General features: G+C 56.8%; 1 protein-coding gene across 4 annotated transcripts; it reads right to left on the bottom strand.

The window, feature by feature from the left end:
* Positions 1–231: 231 nt before the first annotated feature.
* On the bottom strand, positions 232–16,233 carry KCTD15 (potassium channel tetramerization domain containing 15). Of its 4 annotated transcripts, XR_003030164.2 has the most exons (8): positions 16,090–16,178; positions 14,339–14,437; positions 12,682–12,774; positions 11,862–12,037; positions 6,901–7,045; positions 4,321–4,626; positions 3,973–4,078; positions 3,136–3,222 (listed from the first exon to the last, which is right to left on the bottom strand). XR_003030164.2 is itself a non-coding variant. In XM_005218938.4 (7 exons), the coding sequence occupies exons 3-7, from the start codon at positions 12,745–12,747 to the stop codon at positions 3,064–3,066; spliced, it is 852 nt and encodes a 283-aa protein (XP_005218995.1). In that variant the 5' UTR covers positions 12,748–12,774; positions 14,339–14,437; positions 16,090–16,178; the 3' UTR covers positions 232–3,063. The 4 variants fall into 4 exon arrangements, 3 of the variants coding, with proteins under 3 accessions (XP_005218995.1, XP_005218996.1, NP_001069036.1); XM_005218938.4 differs by lacking the exon at positions 3,973–4,078 and having other exon boundaries at positions 232–3,222; XM_005218939.5 differs by lacking the exons at positions 3,973–4,078; positions 16,090–16,178 and adding an exon at positions 14,740–15,807 and having other exon boundaries at positions 232–3,222; positions 14,339–14,434.
* Between the last annotated feature and the right edge of the window lie 3,657 nt (positions 16,234–19,890).

The following is a 19,890-nucleotide window of genomic DNA, read 5'->3' as shown; positions in this document are numbered from 1 at the left end:
GACATATACTCATGAGCAAAATGAATACAGTGTAAAAGGGCCCAACTCTCCACAGCAACTCTTTACCTAGACCAAGAAGGCTCAGTATGTGGGACTAGGGCTACTCAAGGTCCTTATTCAGTGGTCAAGCCAAGTCACAAGTGTGGGGGCAGTGGCTCCAGAGTAATCCACACCAGAGTACCTTTTTGTGGCTGCCTCGGTGGATCAGAAACAAAGCGCTACAGCTAGGTGTATAATTTATAAAATATCCTTTATTTATTCTATGGAACACAGTCAAGTGGGAGCTTCGGGAAAAAAAAATTTTTTTTAAGATAATAGTGTTGTGACCTGGTTTTGAGCCCCATTGATCAGGCAGTGGCCAACATCTCCTGCTGTGGCTTTGACAAATTCTCTCCTGCACAGGCAGAGAGGTCTGGTGGGAAACAGGGAAGTGTTGGCACAGTCATCTGTCCAGTTGCTTATAATCAAGAATAATTTATGAAGAGCAGAAGTAACATTTATACTGCTGGTTTGTGATCAAGAGATGACTTACAATCTAGTGTATTCATTCCAGGAAATATAAAAATGTTTTTACTTATTGTTTATGGGGACTTTCTTAGAATTTTAGCATTTCTTTGGGAACACAGTATTTCTCTACAAATTTAGAAATTCCCTAGATTATATAAAATCAAACTTCCTGGTTTGACTTAATTAGTAAGGAAATAATTAAGAGTAACATTCAGTAAGGTAGTTACTCTTTTTATTTATTTTTTTAGCACAATGGTTTAATCAAAGATGGTTTGCTTGAAAATGTTAGGGGATCTCCACCAATGGGCAACTATGCTGGCTATCATGCCAGAAAAATCCATAAACGCACGCACCACTGAGCTGTTTTCACCAGACTTCCTTTCTAATAAACACAACACTTTTTCCTCCTCTCAGATGTGAACCTCAGAAGCCAAAATGCCCATGTGCCAACTGTAGGCATGTTGCTGAGCAAAGAAGGCTGGCAAATCTGTCCAGCAAATTCACTCTATGGTGGGATGGCAACAGCTTTGTGGCCTTGGAGGAGTGGCTGTGCATGCCCTCCAGGCAGTACGAGGTTGGTGGCCCCTAGCAGCAGGGAAAAGGTCCTTGCTTAGTTAGAACATAAGAACTTTGAGGGAAAATACAAACGGGCTCATTAAAAGTGGACGTCTTGTGAATACGTTCCAACTCCTCCCCCTGCAACCCCCCGACCTAGGGGACCTGCAGCTCCCCATGCTTTCGCCGGCTGCATGTCCCCAGGCTGACCTGGGCCAGGGACTGCCACCTTCTCCTACCGCTCTGTGGTGCTCCAAAGAGGACGTCAACCCTCAACCAAAAAAACCGGAGGGAAAAATCACAAACGCTGAAAACTGGGTTCAAAAGCTCCCCCGGACACCTTTGGTCTGCCTTCCCCCAGCTTGTATCTGGTTAGGGGCTGTGAATCAGAATTCAGAAACTGTGCTGCCCAGAGGGGACAAGGTACAGCCGTGAGGAAACACCCCAAAGCAATAAATAACAGCCAGCTCGGGACCCTTGTCCCTGCCCCTCCCCCAACTACCACCGCTGGTTTTTCCTCCCTGGAACCCAAGGAATCTCATCCTCAAACCTCCCTGCTGGGCACGGAATGCTGGAATCTGGTTTCCCGCTTCGGCACAGGACGGAGCCTCAGTCTTTCTCGCTTTATAGCATCATTTATGGCATGAACTAGGAACATAATGTGTTTACACAAACACACGACAATTGTACATCAGCATCTTTACAATATTAAAGGAATCATATACAAGTCTACAGGCATCGTACAAGGGGTGGGGCCGGCCGGGACGCCCCACCCGCCCAGCAGTTCTCTGCAGTTTCTCCACCCCCTGGGGAAGAGCCATCTGGGGAGGGGAAGTGTGACAAGACAGGGGGTATCCATCTTTGGGCCTGTCATCTGGGAGGCAGCAGGTCTGCGAGGACTCCAACAGGCAGTCCTCGTTGGAATCTGGGGCCAAGAACCCAAGGTCTGACTGTGTCCAGGTCTTACTGGCAGACTAGTGTAACCATAGTTTAATTAAAAATTCAGTATGCAGGTGAGTGTGGGAAAATCAGAGTGGAGGACGGCTTCCTGAGCTGGGGAGCCAGAGGATGCTGCTGACAGATGGGCTCCTCCACCATGGGGCCCATTCCTGAGGTAAGGATGCAGCGTGGCCCCGGTGCTGATCCCGACGGGGAGTGACTCCTCTCAGAGCCCGTGAGGGTGCACACAGATAGAAACCAAAGCCCCCGGGCATGAGTAGGTCAAGTGACGCTCAAGAGTGGCCTGTGCCCCAAGCGGCAGCAAAGACAGGGTCTCGAATGGTCCCAGAGTGGTCCCTCCCCCACGCCCATACCACCCTCCTCCCAGCAGCCCCACCCCGTGGGGCCGTGTTTCAGCCCCGATGGCACTGCCATGCCTGCCCTCTGTCCCTAGAGCAGGGACCAGGAGTCTCCAAGTCCTGTTCTGCAGGAACCCGGGCAGAGGGTCCCGCAGCTCTTCCACCGCCCCCACACAGACGTGCTGCCGTGTCCCACTGAGCTGAGCACCAGATAAAGAAGCAGGGGTCCTTGTCGGCCTCTCTGACTTGTGCACTGACAGTTACTTCCGTCTTAAATACTGTAGAAAAATAAGCCATCTCTGACGCAAGAGACCCACTGGAGTCTGCCGCATGGAGAAAGACGGACAGCTCCTCTGGAGTGGACCGGGGAGGCCTCTGCTGACCCTGCCTCTGCACATACAGAGCCTCCAGGGTGCTGTACCAGGCTGGGAGCCCAGGGGCCCAGATGACTGGTGGCGGAGTTCCCCCCTCGGCATCTTTGGGTCACATCCATGGTCCTCTGGTGGGCATGCCTCCAGCATCCCACATTCTGTTATGATGCCCTGGGCCTTGGGGCTCCCCAGGCGGGCTCTGGACCCTCCGGCCCACCCTCAGTCTCATGCCCACTGCTAAGCAGGCGTAGGCAGAACTCCCCAGCACTGTTTCCAGGTCCCTGGGGGTGTCCCTAGGGCCAAGGGGCCTCAGGTGGACACTGAGGCAGGGCCTAGTCCAGGGGCTCCTGCTTTATTCGGACGGCAGTGGGGGTGGGCTGTGGTCGCCGCTCCTCCCGGCAAAGCACATACTCGCTGAACTGGGAGGAGTCCACGCCCCCCCCGCAGGATGCAGCCACGCTGAAACCCCTCTGGAAGAGCCTCTCCAGGACCTGCCAGGGAAGAAACAGGGGTCAGCAAAGCCCAGCGGCAACAATCTGCCCCCCCGGGCCTGGTGGGCAGGTGGGCACTTGCCAGACCCCTTCTCCTGACAGGGGTCTGGGCACAGACACCAGCGGGGCAGCCACAGAAGGGCCAGGGCCCCTTAAGAGATAAAACCTGGATGGGTGCCATCCCACTGCCCTCGGGGGTCCACAACCTTGACTGGGCCCCTCTCTCCCAGACACATGGTCCTGGGTCCCCCTCCCCCACTGAGGCCCCAGCAACAGAGACCCGGCCCCTGGCCTCGGGGCAGCCACCTGCTTCCCTGAGCTGGGAATCCCAGATGGTTTGAGGCCTGGGGCCTGATCAGCTCAAGGGAGCTCGCGGTGGAGAGGAGTTCTCTCCCATCTCTGCAGGTCTCCATGTCCACGTGGGTTTGTGCCTCTGTGAGAGGGAGGCTCAGTCACTGTGTCTGACACCCGTGTCCTGCAACTAATTAGCAAGTTCTGAAGGACAGCCTACAGTTTTCCCTACCAAGTGCGCTCTGCCCCAACCAAGCCTGAAGCAGGAGTCTGCTCTTGGGTCTGGAAGAGCCTGCGGAAAATAGGCCCCCACTCCATCTGGGGCTCTCCAACTCTTAGACCCATGTGGGGAAAACCAGTCTAGAAATGCTCTGGGAAGCTGTGCCGTGGGTGCTGGTGGCCCCAGGTCAGCATGATGAGGAAGGGGGCTCCAAACCGCCCCCACTCTCAGCCTCTGACCTGCTGCTCCTACTGCCTGGGTTTAATTTGAAGCCAAAGTCAGACTCTGGGTGTCAAATGAAGCACACTTTGTTGAAAATACTCTAGGCCATTTTTATAGAACATCCTTTTGGAAAAAAAAAAAAAGCACAGATCAATTTTTTTAAGTCCACCCCCCAGGCGCCATCATTTAATTATGAGCGGGACATAAATTATGCATCGACACATTGTTGCCTTTTCTGTAAGATGGCACGGAGGGCCTCGCCATCCCAGGCACCCGGCCTCCCCCCGACACCAATCTCCCTCTGCCGCTGCCCCAGGGCTTCAGGGAGGCAGTGGGGGAGGAGGCAGGGGCAGTCCGGCCCTCACCTGCACCGAGTTGAGCCGGCAGTAGCCGTTGAGCGGGAAGCGGATGACGTGCGTGGGGTCCTGGTTCCAACCAGCGTTGACCGAGTTGCACATGACGTCCCCGGTCTCGGGGAAGACCTCCTCGATGAGGGCCTTCTCGCCGCTGAGCGCGATCCGCTCGCCCAGGTCCGGCGTGACCCGCACCACCAGGCAGTCGCAGGCCCGGCTGCGGCGCCGCTGCTCCTGCTCCTGCTGCCAGCGCTCCAGCTCGCGCACCATGGGCTGTAGCTGGTAATAGCGCGCCTCCTCGTACAGCAGGCTGAAGTCCTGCAGGCATGTGCATACGGTGGGGGCGGTGGGGGTCCGCCCTTCGGGCTCCGGAGCTCCGCGCCCCACTCCCGCTCAAAGTCCAGGGGAATTGTGCCCCCATCCCCACCCCCAGCACAATGTGGGCTGGGATGGTTGTCCCCATTGTACAGATGGGGAGAGTGAGGCTCCGGTGAGTGTGCCCCCCAAAATCTCTGGCCTCCGCCCAATGGCAGTGGCTGGTGTGCACCTGTCCCAGACCCCATAAGCCCTTCCATCGGGCCCCAAAGCCACGGGAGCAGCTTTATCCCCCTCCCCCGAAGCAGAGAGAAGTTTCTAGAAAGACCTGGAGGCTAGACTAGAGGAGCCTGAGGCTGTGTGGATGGTTGGGGACCCGCTGCCTTCCCTGAGAGGACAGGCTGGGGTGGGCACAAGGCAGCCCCGGCCTCCCTCCCTGGAGATGCTCACTGTCCTACAGGGAGGAGAAAGGGACCTGCCTGGGTTGGATTTTCAGCAGCAGCAGCATCTACCAGACCTTTTCTGAGCCTTAGTTTCCTCATCTATAAAATGGATGTTATCACGCAGCTCAAAGAGTGGGTGAAGCTTAAAGGTAGCAAGGTTGCTCCCTGCCTTCGCCAGCAGTGTGAGGAGGTGTCTGGGGTGGGGCCCCACCTCTCACCAGCAGCTCAACCCCGGGCTGGCGGGCTCACACTGACCTCCCCTCAAGGCCCTGACATTGGTCCCCTGCCCCCTCAAACACATGTCCACCCACACCCACCCTAGCCCTGAGCAGCTGATGACCCATGACCCGACCACTTGGCTCAAGTCCCACTGGTGAGCCTGAGGAGCCCTGGGGGCAGGCAAGGAAGCCCAATCCCCAAAGCTGGGCCCACACCGCTGGCCCTAAGTCCCTCTGCCTGCTGACTGACCCTAGCCTTCAGAGTCACCCCAGGCCTGCCATCAGTCAAGAGCCTATCCTGTCAAGAACCACAAGAGTTCATCACAGCTTCATGCCGGGCCCCTGTTCTCATCCACTAGAGGTTTTAAATGATATCTGCAAACCAGCAACCCCCACATCCTTCCTCAAAGCCCAGAATACCTCCCCCAGACGCCCCACCAGTTCTTCCAAATAGGCGTGGAATGCTTCAGCCTGTTCTACCCTGGGCCTCCACACATCCACTCAGGGCTCAAGCTTCAGGTCAGGGGAATCCCCAAGCCCCCTGACCCCCGCTATCCACACTGTGGCTTTTGCATCTTTTTCCCAAATGTGAATCTAATCGACCACTTTGTTCCACCTTCGCTGCCTCCACCTTCCTGCTCCCTCCACATCCTTCACACAACAGATCTGAGGGTCCTGCCCCTACTCACCCTCCCTCTGCATTCAGGGCAAAACACCCAGAGTGCAAGGACCGAGGACCGGACACAGTCTGCAGCCTCTTCCTGCTCTTCCCCTCCCAGTTCACACAGCCCCAGGCTGCCACCTATCTAGCTCCCTACCCTCGCTGCTCCTCACCCCCAAGACCCTCATACCCTTCTGCCTCTGTTTCTCCATCATCACCCAGAGAAACACCCTTCCCTCCAAACCCACCCAGGCCAGCTTCCCTGTGGTTCCCTCTCACCGTACTTCCTGTTTCTCTGCCCCTGTGGAATTTAAGTGGTTTTCTGTTCAACATCTATCATCCCATAAACTATAACCACTGTGAGCACAGGACCTATGTCTGCCTCTCCCCACTGCATTTTTAGCCTGAGTTCAGTTGCTGGCATCGTTGGGTCCTCTGGGTGCCAGAAGGAAGGACATTTGCTGGTTGGAGCTGGGGTAGCCCCAGCCTGGATTTCCTGCCTCTGGGATCCCTGAGCCACAGAGGAGTCCAACCCTGGAGGCAGGACTCTCAGAACCAGGTTGGCTGCTGCAGACAGGCTCATCCCAGGACTGGGGGGTGAGAACTTTTGTTTAAAGTTCTTTTTGGTGTGGATCAGGGTGTTCCCTCTGCCAAGTGCCGACAAGGACCAGCTTTGGGAACCTCTAACTCCTGTAACTCCAGCACAAGACGGTCCTTCAGCATACAACTGGGGTAAGCGCTTGCTGTCGCTGCTTAATTGTTGTTACACCCTGATAAATAAGCTAAAAATGTGAGAAAACAAAATTAGTTTAGAAAAACTGATTTAGCCCTCGGCTCCATCGTTTAAGTTTTTATGGTTGCCATGACAACCATGGGTCCGCTTATTAAGTCACAGCGTCCCCTGTGTAATGCCACCGCACAGGCTGTGCCGGGGAGCCGCAGGCTGCGGACTTACCTTGAAGTCATCAGGAAGCAGCAGTTTGGATGTCCGCAGGAAGCTCAAGACGTAGCGGAAAATCTCCCCATCCCGGTCGATGAAATAGTGTTGCTTCAAACTGTCCAGGACAATGGGCTCGGTGCCATTGAAGAGGCGGCTTATTCTGGGAGAGATGGAAGGTGGGATGCGGGATGGAAGGGCTGGTCTACTGCCCCGCCCCCCACTCCTTAGAGCCCACCCTGCTGGATGGGTGAGAGGCATTACATGAGTGATTCTGGGACTACCCCAGGCCTGAAAAGGACGTGTGCACACACCAGTGGCAGCCAGGACACCAGCGTGGCAACTAGCACAGGCAAACGCCCCATCTACACTCACAAGCCATAGGCAGAGGGAGTCACACCCAGCTCTACACCCCTGTCCGCTGACACAGGTGACAGGCCTGTAAAACTACAGTGAGACAGACGCCTTGTCCCATGCGCACAAACCCTTGCCCAACAGACCCGCCCAGAAAACCCCCACCAACCATCAGATACCCCAGCCCGCAGCCACACACCTGGTGAAGACGTGTAAACCAGCCAAGACACTCCTGGGTCACACACCTCACCCAACCTGCATGAACAAGCATTGGACACAACACACCCAGCAACAGGCACAGGGTCACACGGTCTCCGCCCTCGAGCACACCGACCACAGGCAGAACCAGACACATCCTGGCGAGGGACACACCAACAACATGAGCCCACCAGAGAGACAGCTATGCGCACTCAACAAACTTACAAATGATCCACCCACAGCTTCGGCTCAGGGCAGACCAGAGGGACGGCACATGTGGGTGCAGTCACAGGGCACAGACACCCACAGTCCAGTGTGTGCACACCTACTACAGCATGTGACACCTGCCACAGGGTGTGCACACCAGTGAGGGGGGGACTGGGAGGGAGGCAGCTCCCAGCACCCCATCCTCTGAAGGGTGCTGGTTCTGACGGAAGCATAGGACCTGAAGGACGCTCTTGGGGAGCCCCTACGCCTGGCCCCCTCCACTTCCGGGCGGAGGAACCAGGCCTCCCCACTGCCCAGGGCGGCAGGCTCTGGTTTGGCTCACGTCCCCTGCAGACCTCCCCAGTGGGGAGGGTTAGGATCCCCTGAAGAGGGGTGGGGGACATCAAGAGCTTGACTCGGGAATAGGAGGGAGGTTGGCAGGGTTTCCCCAGGGACACCACCTCGGCAGGCAGGCCACACACACGCCCCCAGATGGACTCAGCATAGCCTGGGAGAAGGGTGGCTGGATCCCGGCCCCAGGCCTCCCAGCTCAGTCTGGACAATTCAAGGCTCAGCCCCCTCAGTCTCTACCTGCAGCGGCAAGGACCTCCAGGAAAGTTCCCGTCTCCCTCGGCAGCCCATCCCACCCTCCGCTCCAAGTCACCACTCTCAGGCTGTCTCACCCCTGCCACCCAGGGCAACGAGCTGGGTAGAAGCTGAGGGGTCACAGCACCCACAGCCTCTCTAGGGGCCTCCCACCAACAGTGTCTGCTCTGCTGGCCTGGCACACTCATCAGCCAGGAGGTTGAGTGACTAACCCCTTTTCACTCTGGGGACATGGCCCAGTAGGGCTGTATATAAGTCAAAGCTGCCTCATAGATGAGTGTGAGCGGGTCAGAACCCATGGAGAGGTGTGGAGCAGCCTGAGTCTGTGAAACCAGGGCTGCGGTCACCCAGATACAACTCATCTCAGAGTTCCGAAAGCCATGGAGCCCTCTTGACCTCCCCAGGCCTGGTAACAATGACAATGGGGTACCCTCCCCTGCTGGCAAGCTCTGCGGGCTCCATGCCTATTCTAGGCGTTAAATTCCCCAGACCTAACCTCAGCAGAGCACGGGCATCCAGATGTCAGAATGAAGGCCACCTAGCATGCCTGGACAGACGGGACAGAGTGAGGCTGTCAGGCACCACGGGCAGTCTTCAGCAGACCGCAGAGGGACCCCATGTGGCACCGGCAGGAAGATGGAAGAGCCACGTCTACAGGTCAGCCTCCCCACGGAACTTTCTCCAGACTTCCTGGTTGAGCTCAAGCATTCTGTGCAACAAGCAATATTTCCAGGCCCTTTGTGTTGCAAACCCCTCAGACCATCCTGGTGGTCTAGGGGACTCCTGGTCCACCACATTCCAGGGCTGCCTGGGTTCTAGGTCGTCTTAAGGGTCCAAGGCTAGAAGGCTCTCAGTCTGTCTTATCTTGGGACTGGCTGGTTCTAGGTCTTTCCATGGTTCAGCGTCTCTTCCCAGCCTAAGGCCTCTCGTGCCCTCAGGGTCTGAAACTATCAGAGAGGTGTGCAGCCTGAGGGAAGGTTAGGGCAGTCACCTCAAAGGCACCCACTGACCCTTGTGAGGTCTTAGAGAGCCTGTTCCTACCCCGGGCCACCCTCCAAGGGAGGCTGTAAGTTTGGGGTACTGACTTCAGACGGTGTATAAGGAATAAGCTGGCCAGTTCTGACCCCAGCTGATAGGGGTCACCTTCTTTTCTCTTCTTTCTTTTTTTTAAGTTTTGGCTCTAATTTCCTGGATGTTTCAGTGGTTACACCTAGGTTTACTTCCTAGGTTCCTGGACCTTGGTGGCCTCCCACAGCCAGGATGGACACCAGCAAGGGGCTGAGATGCAGGAGCTAAGTGATGTCCAGCAAGCGTGAGGCAGACACAGGAGTCCACTCCCAGTCCTGGGCAGCTGGGCTGGGCGGGTTCCGGGCGAGGACCTTTGGCCATCCTGGGCTGACTAGCACCCATGGGGGCTCCCTGCTATGGAGCCGCCCTGACCAACCAAGAACGACAGCCCAGGCCTAGCTCTGTGGGCACAGGGTCCGAAGGGGTGAAGGCACAAGCCCCCTTATCTCACAGCATTGCCCAGGGTGGGACTTGACATCCAGAACAAGCCCCCTCCCCCGGTGACCTTAACACAATCCTCTATTTCCAGGTGACTTATACCTCAGTGACCCTGGGTGAGCCACTGATCATTTTTTCCAGAATTACTGAAAAACTGTTTTGTTTTAATTTTAAGATTCACTCAAAGAAGGAAGAGAGACATCTGAAGGGCTCCAGCCAGCACAGCTGCCCAATGCACATGTCAGGCCTGGCCTGACCCACTGTCCTGACTGTCCTACAAGTCATTCCACCTCCATGACCTCTAGGCCAGAGCTTCCGTCTCAGGAGCACCTCTCCTGCGGGCCAGGCCAGGCAGAGCCATCCAGGCAGAACAGCAGATTTATCCTGAGGTTCAGCCCTGGGGAAAAATGCAGACTGCCACCCAGTCTGGGCCCATCCTGGTGGCCCGAGGGTCCCACAGGTCATGGGACCACTGAGGCAGCCTGGCCAGGGGGCCTGCCCCAAAGCAGGATGTGGGGTGGCGGGGGGGGGGGTGGGGGGGCCAGTTTGGACAGCTAGGAGGGGAGGACCACCCCGCCTGCCAAGCTCTAGGCAGCAGCCTGGAGGCAGAATGAGGAGGCTGGTCCTTCCAGGCCTGGGCTGTGATTACTCCAGAAAGGCAAGTGTCTGATTTCCAGAAACACTTTTCAGAGAGGTGGTGGGCAAGGGTTTTATGAATGTCACTCGCAAATGTCAGCTGATTAAGGGATGATCTATCTCAAACAACGCGTGAATGCCGCAGAAGGCAAAATTGAAATGAAATAAGCAGAATCCATCTCCCATCCTAGACAGGGCCCTGCCGGTTAGTGTCAGACTCTGGCAAGTTAGCGCCAGGCCAACATAGCCGACGTGGCCTCCTGGCTGCTGCCCCCCAAGGTCCCCAGGTCACAAGTGCCCCAGGCCTAGCCTCTGTCTGCGGAGGGGGAGAGCTCCAACCACACCTGCACCCCACACCCATATTCTGAACCAGATGCTGCATCAGCCTCCAGCAGTCCCTCCTCCAGGGCACCCCCTTGGCCTCCAATGCGCTCTCTATGCAGCCACCTCCACACACTACAAATCCTTCCTCCATAAGCAACCACACGAGCGACAAGGCGGCTAGATCAGAAAGCTTCCCAGAGACATCCCTCGGCATCTGGGGGATTAATTAACTCCTCTTTTTATTTTAAATGTCTAAAACAGAGGTGATGCCCGCAGGCGTGGCCCTCCCGCTGCCAGGCCTTGGCGGTGGCCACCTTTCGGTACCCGGAACAGGCGGTCCCGGGCTCAGCCAGCAGCATGCAGCATCACCTCCCGGAGCTGCTCAGAGACCCATCCCACCTCCAGTCAGCCCTGCTGTTACATGCCAACGGAGAAACCTAGGAGAGAAATGCCCGACAGGCAAGAGCAGGGCAGTGCCTGGAGCCCCCACAGGCTCAGGAATCAGGGGTACCAGGGAGCCGGGCAGAGGGTAAAGCTCCCTGGTCAGAGATCCTTCATCTGCTGATGGTGCTATGTGGCTCATGCTTGTCCATAGCTGTGGATATCCCCGGACAACCTGGAATTCTTAGCCAGTCACTGCCACCCACCCCCTCCCAACTCCAAAGGAGGCTGCTGCTAGCCCTGAGGGTCCAGCAGTAGCCACTCAAACAAAAATGACAAATCGCAGCTGCCCCCCACCCCCATCCTTGAACTTATGCACTATCCTAGTCGTTAAGACTTGGAAATAGGATGAACTACTTCTCCCCCAGATGATCCCAAGAAGTACACCGCATGACTCAGAACCAGTCTCCTGCACAGGCCAGGCGTGAGTCACACACAAGAGGAACCTGAAGGATCATGAGGTTCTCCAGCCAGCTGCTGGCCAGCTTCGGGTGGGGCTGGCTCTGAAAAGTGGCCTCTGCCAGTGGGTCAGGAGCTCCACCAGTACCACCAGCTCAGGGCCACAAGTCCCTGTGCTGGGCAGCCATGGGCAGGCGGGGCTGGGAGCAGGGGGACCCTGGGGAGCCCCGTGTGTCGGCTGGCAGCAGGCTTCACATGTCTCCTATGGCCACCACACGCCCTGGTGCCCTGAGGGGCTTGGCTCTTACCTGGAGTCTGGGTACTTGGTGAGCGTGGCCAGGCTGCTGGTGTACATGTGGCCGCCCACGTCGATGTGCACAGGCGCATTGGACTTCGTGAGCTGGGCTGGCAGCGGGATCCCCTGGGCGGCCAGGGGAGACACAGGCGACCGGGTGAGAGACAACCGAGACATGCTTCCTCCCTCCTGGAGATGGAAACAAGGGGCACAACAAGGGTTTCTCCACGACGGAGCTAGGCACTCCCTTGATTGCCAATGTGATCACAGATCTAATCAGATCACTTCTGCTTGTGCCTGATCACATATTCGCCTGACAAATTATGGCCACCACTGTAATTAAGTGTATTTGCATCATTTTCTTCAAAGTACCAGAGGGGGAAAAAAAAGAAAGATGCTTATTAGCAATAAGAAATCAAGAAAAAAAATTTTTTTCAAGGTGTCAGCCTCCAGGGGCATAAAACAAACTGCAAAATTCTAATTAAAGGTCGCAGGCTTATGTGTTAGATGTGAAATATCCCCTGACAAACGAATCACCAATTTGTGAATTGGGATTCAGGGGTTTTTGCAAGTTTGTCTCAGTAACGAGACACCTCTAAATTAGTGACTTCCTCAGCACCTAAGGCGTTGAGTTTTATACATGTAGTAAATTTCACATCAAATTAAGAGCATTTTTGTTTCGAGAAAATACATAATCGTACAGCCAGTCAACAGCCATCTCTTGAGCACCACGGCTATGGCTGCAAGGAAGGACAGCCAGTGAGCAGGTGCTCAGGAAGAGGGCATAAAGGGGGCCACCAGCCCCTGACCCAGCCCACCCTGCCAGCTCTCACCGCCGTGCCGGTGCTGCCGTGGGCGTGAAGCGAGGACCCGCTCGGCCGCTCCTTGCGGTGAGGCATCTAGGCTTCCATCGCTGCCCAGAACATCTGTGGGGAGCACCGACAAAACCAAACACGACTTACTCCTCAATGGTCTTGGGTGCCGTGTCTCCCAGTCAAAGACGCTTATAATTGTCCTCTCTGAACATGCTTCCCAAGACCCCATGCCCTACCACAGAGATGGCAACTAGCCTGTCCCCACACCCCAAGGCAAGCCTCTGGGCCATCGGAGATTAGTTATACACACATGCATGCACACACATTCACTCACACACGTGTTCTCAGGGCAGCTCCATGTCTGCTAATTCAGCTAATGACAGTACTGAAACATATGCTCACCATTATTGCCCCCAAAATGTTTCAGAACAAATCCGATTTGCTTGGTATTTTGGTTTCGAGCCACATTACCAAGCGTGTCTCCTCTTGCTTCAGAGAGCACCCTGGGAACCACAGCTCGGAGAGGATCCCCCACCCTCCAGGGGCTGGAGAGCCCCACCACCGCTTTAAATACGGTCTCTGCAGTGTTAACATGCAGCCTGAGACTGGCTGGACCCAGAGAAGCCTCTTCCAGCAGGAGCCAGGGAAGAGCAAAAGTCACCAAGGAAGCCGCCGCTCCCTCTGTGGCTCCTTAGAGAGGAAAACTTGTCTTTGTTTGCCCAGCCTGCACCTCTGCAGCTTCTCCCCAGGCCCCCAGAAAGGTCTTGTCTGTGCCTAATATATTCCAGATCCCCTCAGGATCAAGCCCCAAGGCATTACAGAGATGGCCAGAAGGAGACAGCAGCTCAGCTAATGAACCCTCCTGCTTCTCCCTATGGTCACTCAGCGACTCTCCTCTGTGTCCTGGCCACCTGAAATTGTCCCACAGTCTCCAGAAGCTGCCTGAAGACATTCTGCAGACCCTACGTAGGAGGGTTGGAGAAGAGCAGTTTTAAGCAGACCCTTCCACTGACCTGGGGCTGGGGAAGGTGGACACAGGGAATATCACCCTCTCCCCTCCCCCCACTGGCTTCCCCACACCTAAAGCTGTACTTACTTCTTGCAGATTTAACCCCACCCTCCCTCAAGGATTGACTTTGTGCCTTGAAATTCAACATCCAGTTTTCATACATGGACCAAGGTCGAATGAGAATCAAAGCCTGCAAATTTCAGTCTGGTCATTCTCCTAGGATTTGTTCTGCCCTCCGTGTGCTGGCAAGTTCTCTGACAGGAAACGGGGGTGGGGGTTGCCATTAGCAGACAGTGATGTTTAACTTACAGCCATCCAGGGTCGGCTGCTTTTGGCATTCCTGAGTTCCCTCAAGTTTCAAGAAAGAAAACCAGGTCACTTATCTCAAGTTCTGAGAAACCAAAACACATCTCAGGAATGGGTTCTCCTGCCCTGGGAGGCTCTGCTGGGGGGAGGAGTCAGAAGGAAAGCCGCACTGAGGATAAACTGCTGGAAGGAATTCCAATGGAAATTCTATCAAAGCGGACTTTGCCCTACTACCAGGACGCTGCTCGGAAGTGACATTTCACACCAAGTACCCATCAAAAAGCTGCTCCATCCTGTTCTCACCCAGCCTCTTTTCCATCGCAAGCACAACCTGATGTTCACGGCAAACCAGACACTCACCATTGGAAGCCCCAGGCTGTACGCCTTGACGCGAACCTCCACTGCTCCCTCCGACAAACGCATCTGTGCTGGACAAGGACCCTTTCCCCGACACCACTGCTGAGGTCAGAAGCACAAAGTGGGTGCAGGAAGAGACACAAGTTCATTCTGCCAGCACCCGCATCAAACCCACGACCCATCCCCCGCGCGGCACGGCCCTCCCGAGGTCGGCCAAGACCGCCTGTTGCAGGGGCCTCGGCGGTACCGGGCTCCACGGCCCGGCCCGCGGGTTTCCAAACTGGCTGGTATTGACCCGTTTCTCCGAACTGAGGCGGGAGCCCCGGGTCCCACGCCCGCCCGCTGCCAAGCCCCGCCCGCCAGAGCAGAGGGAAGCGAGCAGAATGCCACGCTCATTTACACACAAAATGATTTTGTGTCCCATTGTGCTCGCAGTTGTTCAGCTCTCTGGGGGTGATTAAACTGGCTGAGCTGCGGCAGCTTGAGACGATTTCACTAAATCGCTTCTTCGTGAAGTCGCTTCTTTGCTAAGCTGTTATTTTAACCATAAAAGGTAAACAGAAGGCGCCTGGAGAACTCTCTTCAGCTCTGCGCCCAGGGCGCCAGCCCCGGGGCCAGAGAGCCGGGGGCCTGCCGAGTTGTCCAGGAGGTGGGCCAGAAGGGAGGCAGGCGGGCCACCTGGCGCGCGCCTGCCTTGCCGCGTAGCCCGCCGGCCGGTGTGAACTTCGGGGCGGCCGGAGCCGGCTGGGCCCAGGCCCGCGGCGCCGCGGGGCTGGGGTGGCCGCGGAACCCAAACCGCCTGGCAGGACCGGGAGGGTGTGCGGCAGGGGCGGGGCGGAAGACGAAGTTAAATCAAGAGGCAGACACTTAGAGACCACAGATGGGAAGCTCGCCTAATTAAGGACGTAAAAGCGCTTTTGTTCTCAAAGTTTATTGTTGCCAGGGTTTAAAAAAAAATTAATTGAAACTAATGCTGTTATTCACTCGTGCAGTTAAATTCCTCCATGCACATTTGAGACACGGAGTGAAAACTTGAAGCTTATCTTTTTGCAGTCGGGGGTGGGGGCAACGGGAGGACGGAAACGCGCTCCAGCTACGGGGGAGGAGGGAGGCATTTGCGAGTGTGAGCGGTGCCCGCGTCCAGGTCAGGGGCTACCGCCGGGCAACAGGGATCCGGACGCGGCGATCGCGTCTCCGCGCGGCCCGCCTGGGGGCTCCAGACCCCGAGCGCTTGGAACGACCACCAGCGCGCCAGCCCCTCCCGCTCTGTCTCGGACTCGCGGGTGGGCGTCACGGGACGCACGTCCGTCCCGTTGGAGACTTTTCCTCGCTCTGATTTGGACACCAAGCCGGGCCCAGTCAGCCTGAAGCCCAGGCTGCGTGAGCCGGGTTTTGACCTCGGAAACTCGCTGGCCCTGCAGGGCGTTCGGCCCTGCACCGAGGCCCGAGTGCCGGGACCTGAGGAAACCCCCACCCCACGCCACCCCACCCCGCGCGGCAGGAAGCTCGCTGACCGCCAGTGAGGGGAGGGTCCACCCGGGGCGAGGGCCGGCCCACGTGGGCAATCCCCCACTCCCGCGCCAGGCCTTTGTGCTGGGTGCCCCCTCGCCGTCAGCCCCCGCCGCCCTGCACCCGGACAAAGCAGCCGCCCCCGCCCAGGTCCGAATCCCGGCCGGGCGACTTTCCGGGTATTGCAGCCACTTCGGGGACTGGGGTGCGCGTCGCTGAGTGGTGGCCGCCCGCGCGGTGCTTACCTCGGAGCCGGAGCGGCGGATCGGGCTCGGGTGCAGCCCCCGCCCCCCGCAGCCGCCGGTCTTGGGAGCCGGGCTCAGCCTCGCAGCCTGTGCTCGCTGCGCGGGTCGCTCCGGTCTCGTCCTGGAGTTACTTTCTCTCTCGCCCCCAACCCTCCCCCCACCCACCCCTCCCGCCCCGGCCCCCGCTTCGCGCGGCCCCTCGCGGCGCGGCGCGCCGGGGCCTCCCCTCCCCGCCCTCCCCTCGCCTCCTCCCCTCCTCGCGGCCGCCGCCGCCGCCTCCTCTTCGCGCCGCTCTCCGGCTGCCCTCCCGCCGCTCCCACCTCCTTTCCTCCCTCCTCTCTTCTCCAGCGGCCTTCTCCGACTGCTGGCGAGAAAACCAGCCCCCCACCTTAGCCTGTAGCCCGCGCCCCGTCTCGGCCGAGCCCGGACGCAAAGGGCAGCGATCCGGCTCAAAATTAACCCAGCGCGGCGAGCGCGAGCGGGAGCGCGCGGCGACTCCTGGCTCGGGGCTCGGCTGTGCCGCGGGGCAGAGGATTAGAGTCGCAATTAGCTCCGCGCGCCCGCGCCTGCCGCGCTCGGCGACAAAAATGCGCCGTTTCCCTTCCTTTAGCCGGGCGAGTACACCCGCCTCCCCCGGAGCCCGCGCCTTCCCGCCGGGGCCTCCGCCAGGACCCTCCCGGGAGCCGTGCGCCCAGGCCCCCGCGCCCTCCGCCGCCCAGCCCCCCGCCCCCCGCCGGCCAGCCACGCGGCGCCCAGGCCTCCTCCGGGCTCGGGAGGGGGCGGGGGAGAAGCTGATTTTAATCATTGTCATTTCATCTGATGTAATATTTCCCCGGGCGCTTTCAGCTGGGCATAAATTTTCGGCTCCCAAATAAGTAACACAGGGCACGTTTCTCACATTTCTTGACTCCTCGGTTACAAAGAGGAGAGCAGCCGCCGCCGCGGCGCCCGGGGGAAGGGGCGGGACTTGGGAAGAAAGTAGGCTGCGAGTCGGCCGGGGCAGGAGAGGAGCTGGGGGCCAGGGCCACCCCTCCCCCTCCCCGGCCGTCCTCCCTGAGTCCCTGCCCCGACTGCCCCTCTACCGGGGCGCAGCGCCGCGCGTGACGTCTGCGGACGCGCGGTCTGCCACCGCCGGGGAGGGGAGCACGGGGGGCGCCCGGCCGGCCGCCCGCGGCCAGACGCGCCATTTCCTTTCCGCGCGCGGCGCGATGGAGACGTCTACCGCCAAGACTCCTCGCGGCACCGAGGCCTGCGCTCCGGGCGTCCCCTCGATCCCCGGGTCGGCTGCCCCGTCCTCCTCTCCTACCTCCTCCTCCTCCCCTTCCTCTTTCTCCTGTTTCCCTTGCGCCCCGTCCGTCCCCCCGCCCCCACCCCCCTCCTCCTGGACCATTTCCCGGCTCCTAGGAAACGGAGCGCGGAGCCTCCGGTGCACTCCGCCCGGCCTGCACTGCGCCCCCGTCCGGCTCTCCCGGGACGCCCGGGCCAGAGCCAGGCTCGAGCTGGAGGACCGGTGCGCTCCGGCCCGGAGCGGCGCTGGGGCCCCCACCCCGAGGTCCAGCCGGATCTGGACGCCCTCTAGCGGCCTCACTCACAGGGGGCGCTCGGGGCGGCTCCGAACCCGGGCGGGGGAAGGTGGTGAGAGGAGGACCCGGTGGGGCCCTGCCTGCGTTGACCAGGGGACCTCGCGCGTGGAAAGAGCTCCTCTAACTTCTCCACGCGGGAATAAGCAGAAACTTCCCTCCAAGGGAAGGTTTTATTTATTTATTTATTTTAGAGCTCGAACTACAGGAGAAGGGGGAAATTTTCTCATTAAAGTTACATCCCTGCAGTTAGTTCAATTACTTGATATATGCAGAAGATGTTGTAAATTTATAGATTTAAATAGCTTACAAAGATGCCGCAGGCCCCATCAGTTAATTTCCTTAATTTATGGATTTTTAGCTGCTCCTAGAACAGAAAGGGGCCGTGGAAGTAGGTCAGGGATCTGTACAGCGGCTGCAGCACGGCCCAGGGGCTGCCCACCCTGCTCCCCACGCCCTGGCGCCCTCCAGACTTCTGGCTCCCAGCTCGGTCCTGACAGTACCACTCTTTGCTCTCTACAGCTGGGCCAGGCCCTGCAGGTCTGCTTTGCTCCCTGGTGACTGCCCCAGTCTCTCCAGGGCTGCTCAAGGCTAAGGAGCAGCAAAGCCCGCATCTACACCCTTCCCTTCCGGCACTGAGGGATGGACCCAAATAAGAAGGGAAGCAAGTATCCAAATACTTGGACCTCCAGTGTCCTCACTTCAGTGCTGGCTGGGATCACAAATGGAGAAGGTCATGTGTAGATAAAACAAACCTTTTCAGCCTTTGAGTGCTTAGGGGGAAGGAGGAGGCATGAGGAAGTCAGGCTCCCTTTGCAGGAGCACCAGGGTGCAGGCTCAGTCATGTTCCACTCTTTGCAGCCCTGTGGACTGCAGCCCGCTGGGCTCCTCTGTCCATGGGACTTTCCAGGCAAGAATACTGGAGTGAGTTGCCATTTCCTCCTCCAAGGGATGTTCCCCACCCAGGGGTTGAACCCCAGCCTCCTGCATCTCCTGCACTGTCGGAGGATTCTTTACTGCTGAGACACCCTGGAAGGCCCATTGAGAAACACAGATCCACTGAAAACCTGCTTATCATGGGGCTGTCCCTGTGGCTCCCATCACCCCTCACCACTCTCCCCTCACCCCCAGGTGCCTGCTAGGGCTTCTTTGTTTTGTGTTCAATATGGGTGAATATATACATATAAATTAATACTTAGAAGATGGGTATAAACCAAACTGTTTTAGGAAGCCACATGGCGATGTGATTAGTATTGGTATTCATGATTTAACATTTCTTTTCCCACTAGATGAAGTTTCTAAGATTTGCAAGGTACATGTCAAGGACGGGTGTATAAATGGATTTTTATTTATTCACAACTCCAAGACTAATTGCTTCTCTTTGCCTCAAGGCCACGAGATTGGTTTTAATATGACACTTCAAAAGTATTCATGGGACTACAGAGATAGTAAGTGTCATTGTTAAAGAGACAGATCTCACCGTGGTACTGGTGACCCTGCAAAGAGGAGGTTCCATTTCATTTTAAATTCCTCCATGTTTTTTTAAGAGTTTCACTTTATACCAACTGTATTAAAAATGCACAATTTAATCGAAATAAGAACTGACCATTTTGGAAGACCTTTATTTCCTTAATATTGCTGGGAAATTTGTTTTCATATTCCTGAATCCTTTTATTAAAGAGCTGAACTTTATACATGTCATTAAGAAGAGTAAGTTTGGGCCATAATTTATTCTCAAGTGTTTTAAAAGTTCCCGGCTAAATGTCAACCATCTTTTACATTGAGAGACTTGGACATGGGCTGTGATAGGCACTTAATGATCTGTGGTGTATAATGTAATGGTGAGGGTTTTTTTTTAATTGAAGATGTATAATTAGAACTGAAAACATACTGAAACATCTTGTGAAATACATCTCGTTTCATTACTATAGTCCAAGAAATTGGATGTGAGTGATTGGACGAAATTGGATGTGAGTCTAATCAGAATGGAACTTGCTTTATCAGTAGATTTGACTAGCCCTTGAGCCCTTATGGTTTACATATTTTAAAAAGTGGGTTCAAACTTAAGCTTGCTTTGAGGTTGCTGTCCGTGAGTTCACACGAAGCTGATGCAGGTCGGGCCCTGCATCTAGGTGCTGTGGATAAGACAGTCTCTGGACATTTCAAAGTGGTTTCCAGTGTAATTTTGTATTTTGTTGCTGCTGTCTGCAGACTATATTTT

This window comes from Bos taurus, chromosome 18 (genome assembly GCF_002263795.3).
Source record: "Bos taurus isolate L1 Dominette 01449 registration number 42190680 breed Hereford chromosome 18, ARS-UCD2.0, whole genome shotgun sequence".
Taxonomy (NCBI): Eukaryota; Metazoa; Chordata; class Mammalia; order Artiodactyla; family Bovidae; genus Bos; species Bos taurus.
This window is presented reverse-complemented; position numbering and strand designations above follow the sequence as displayed.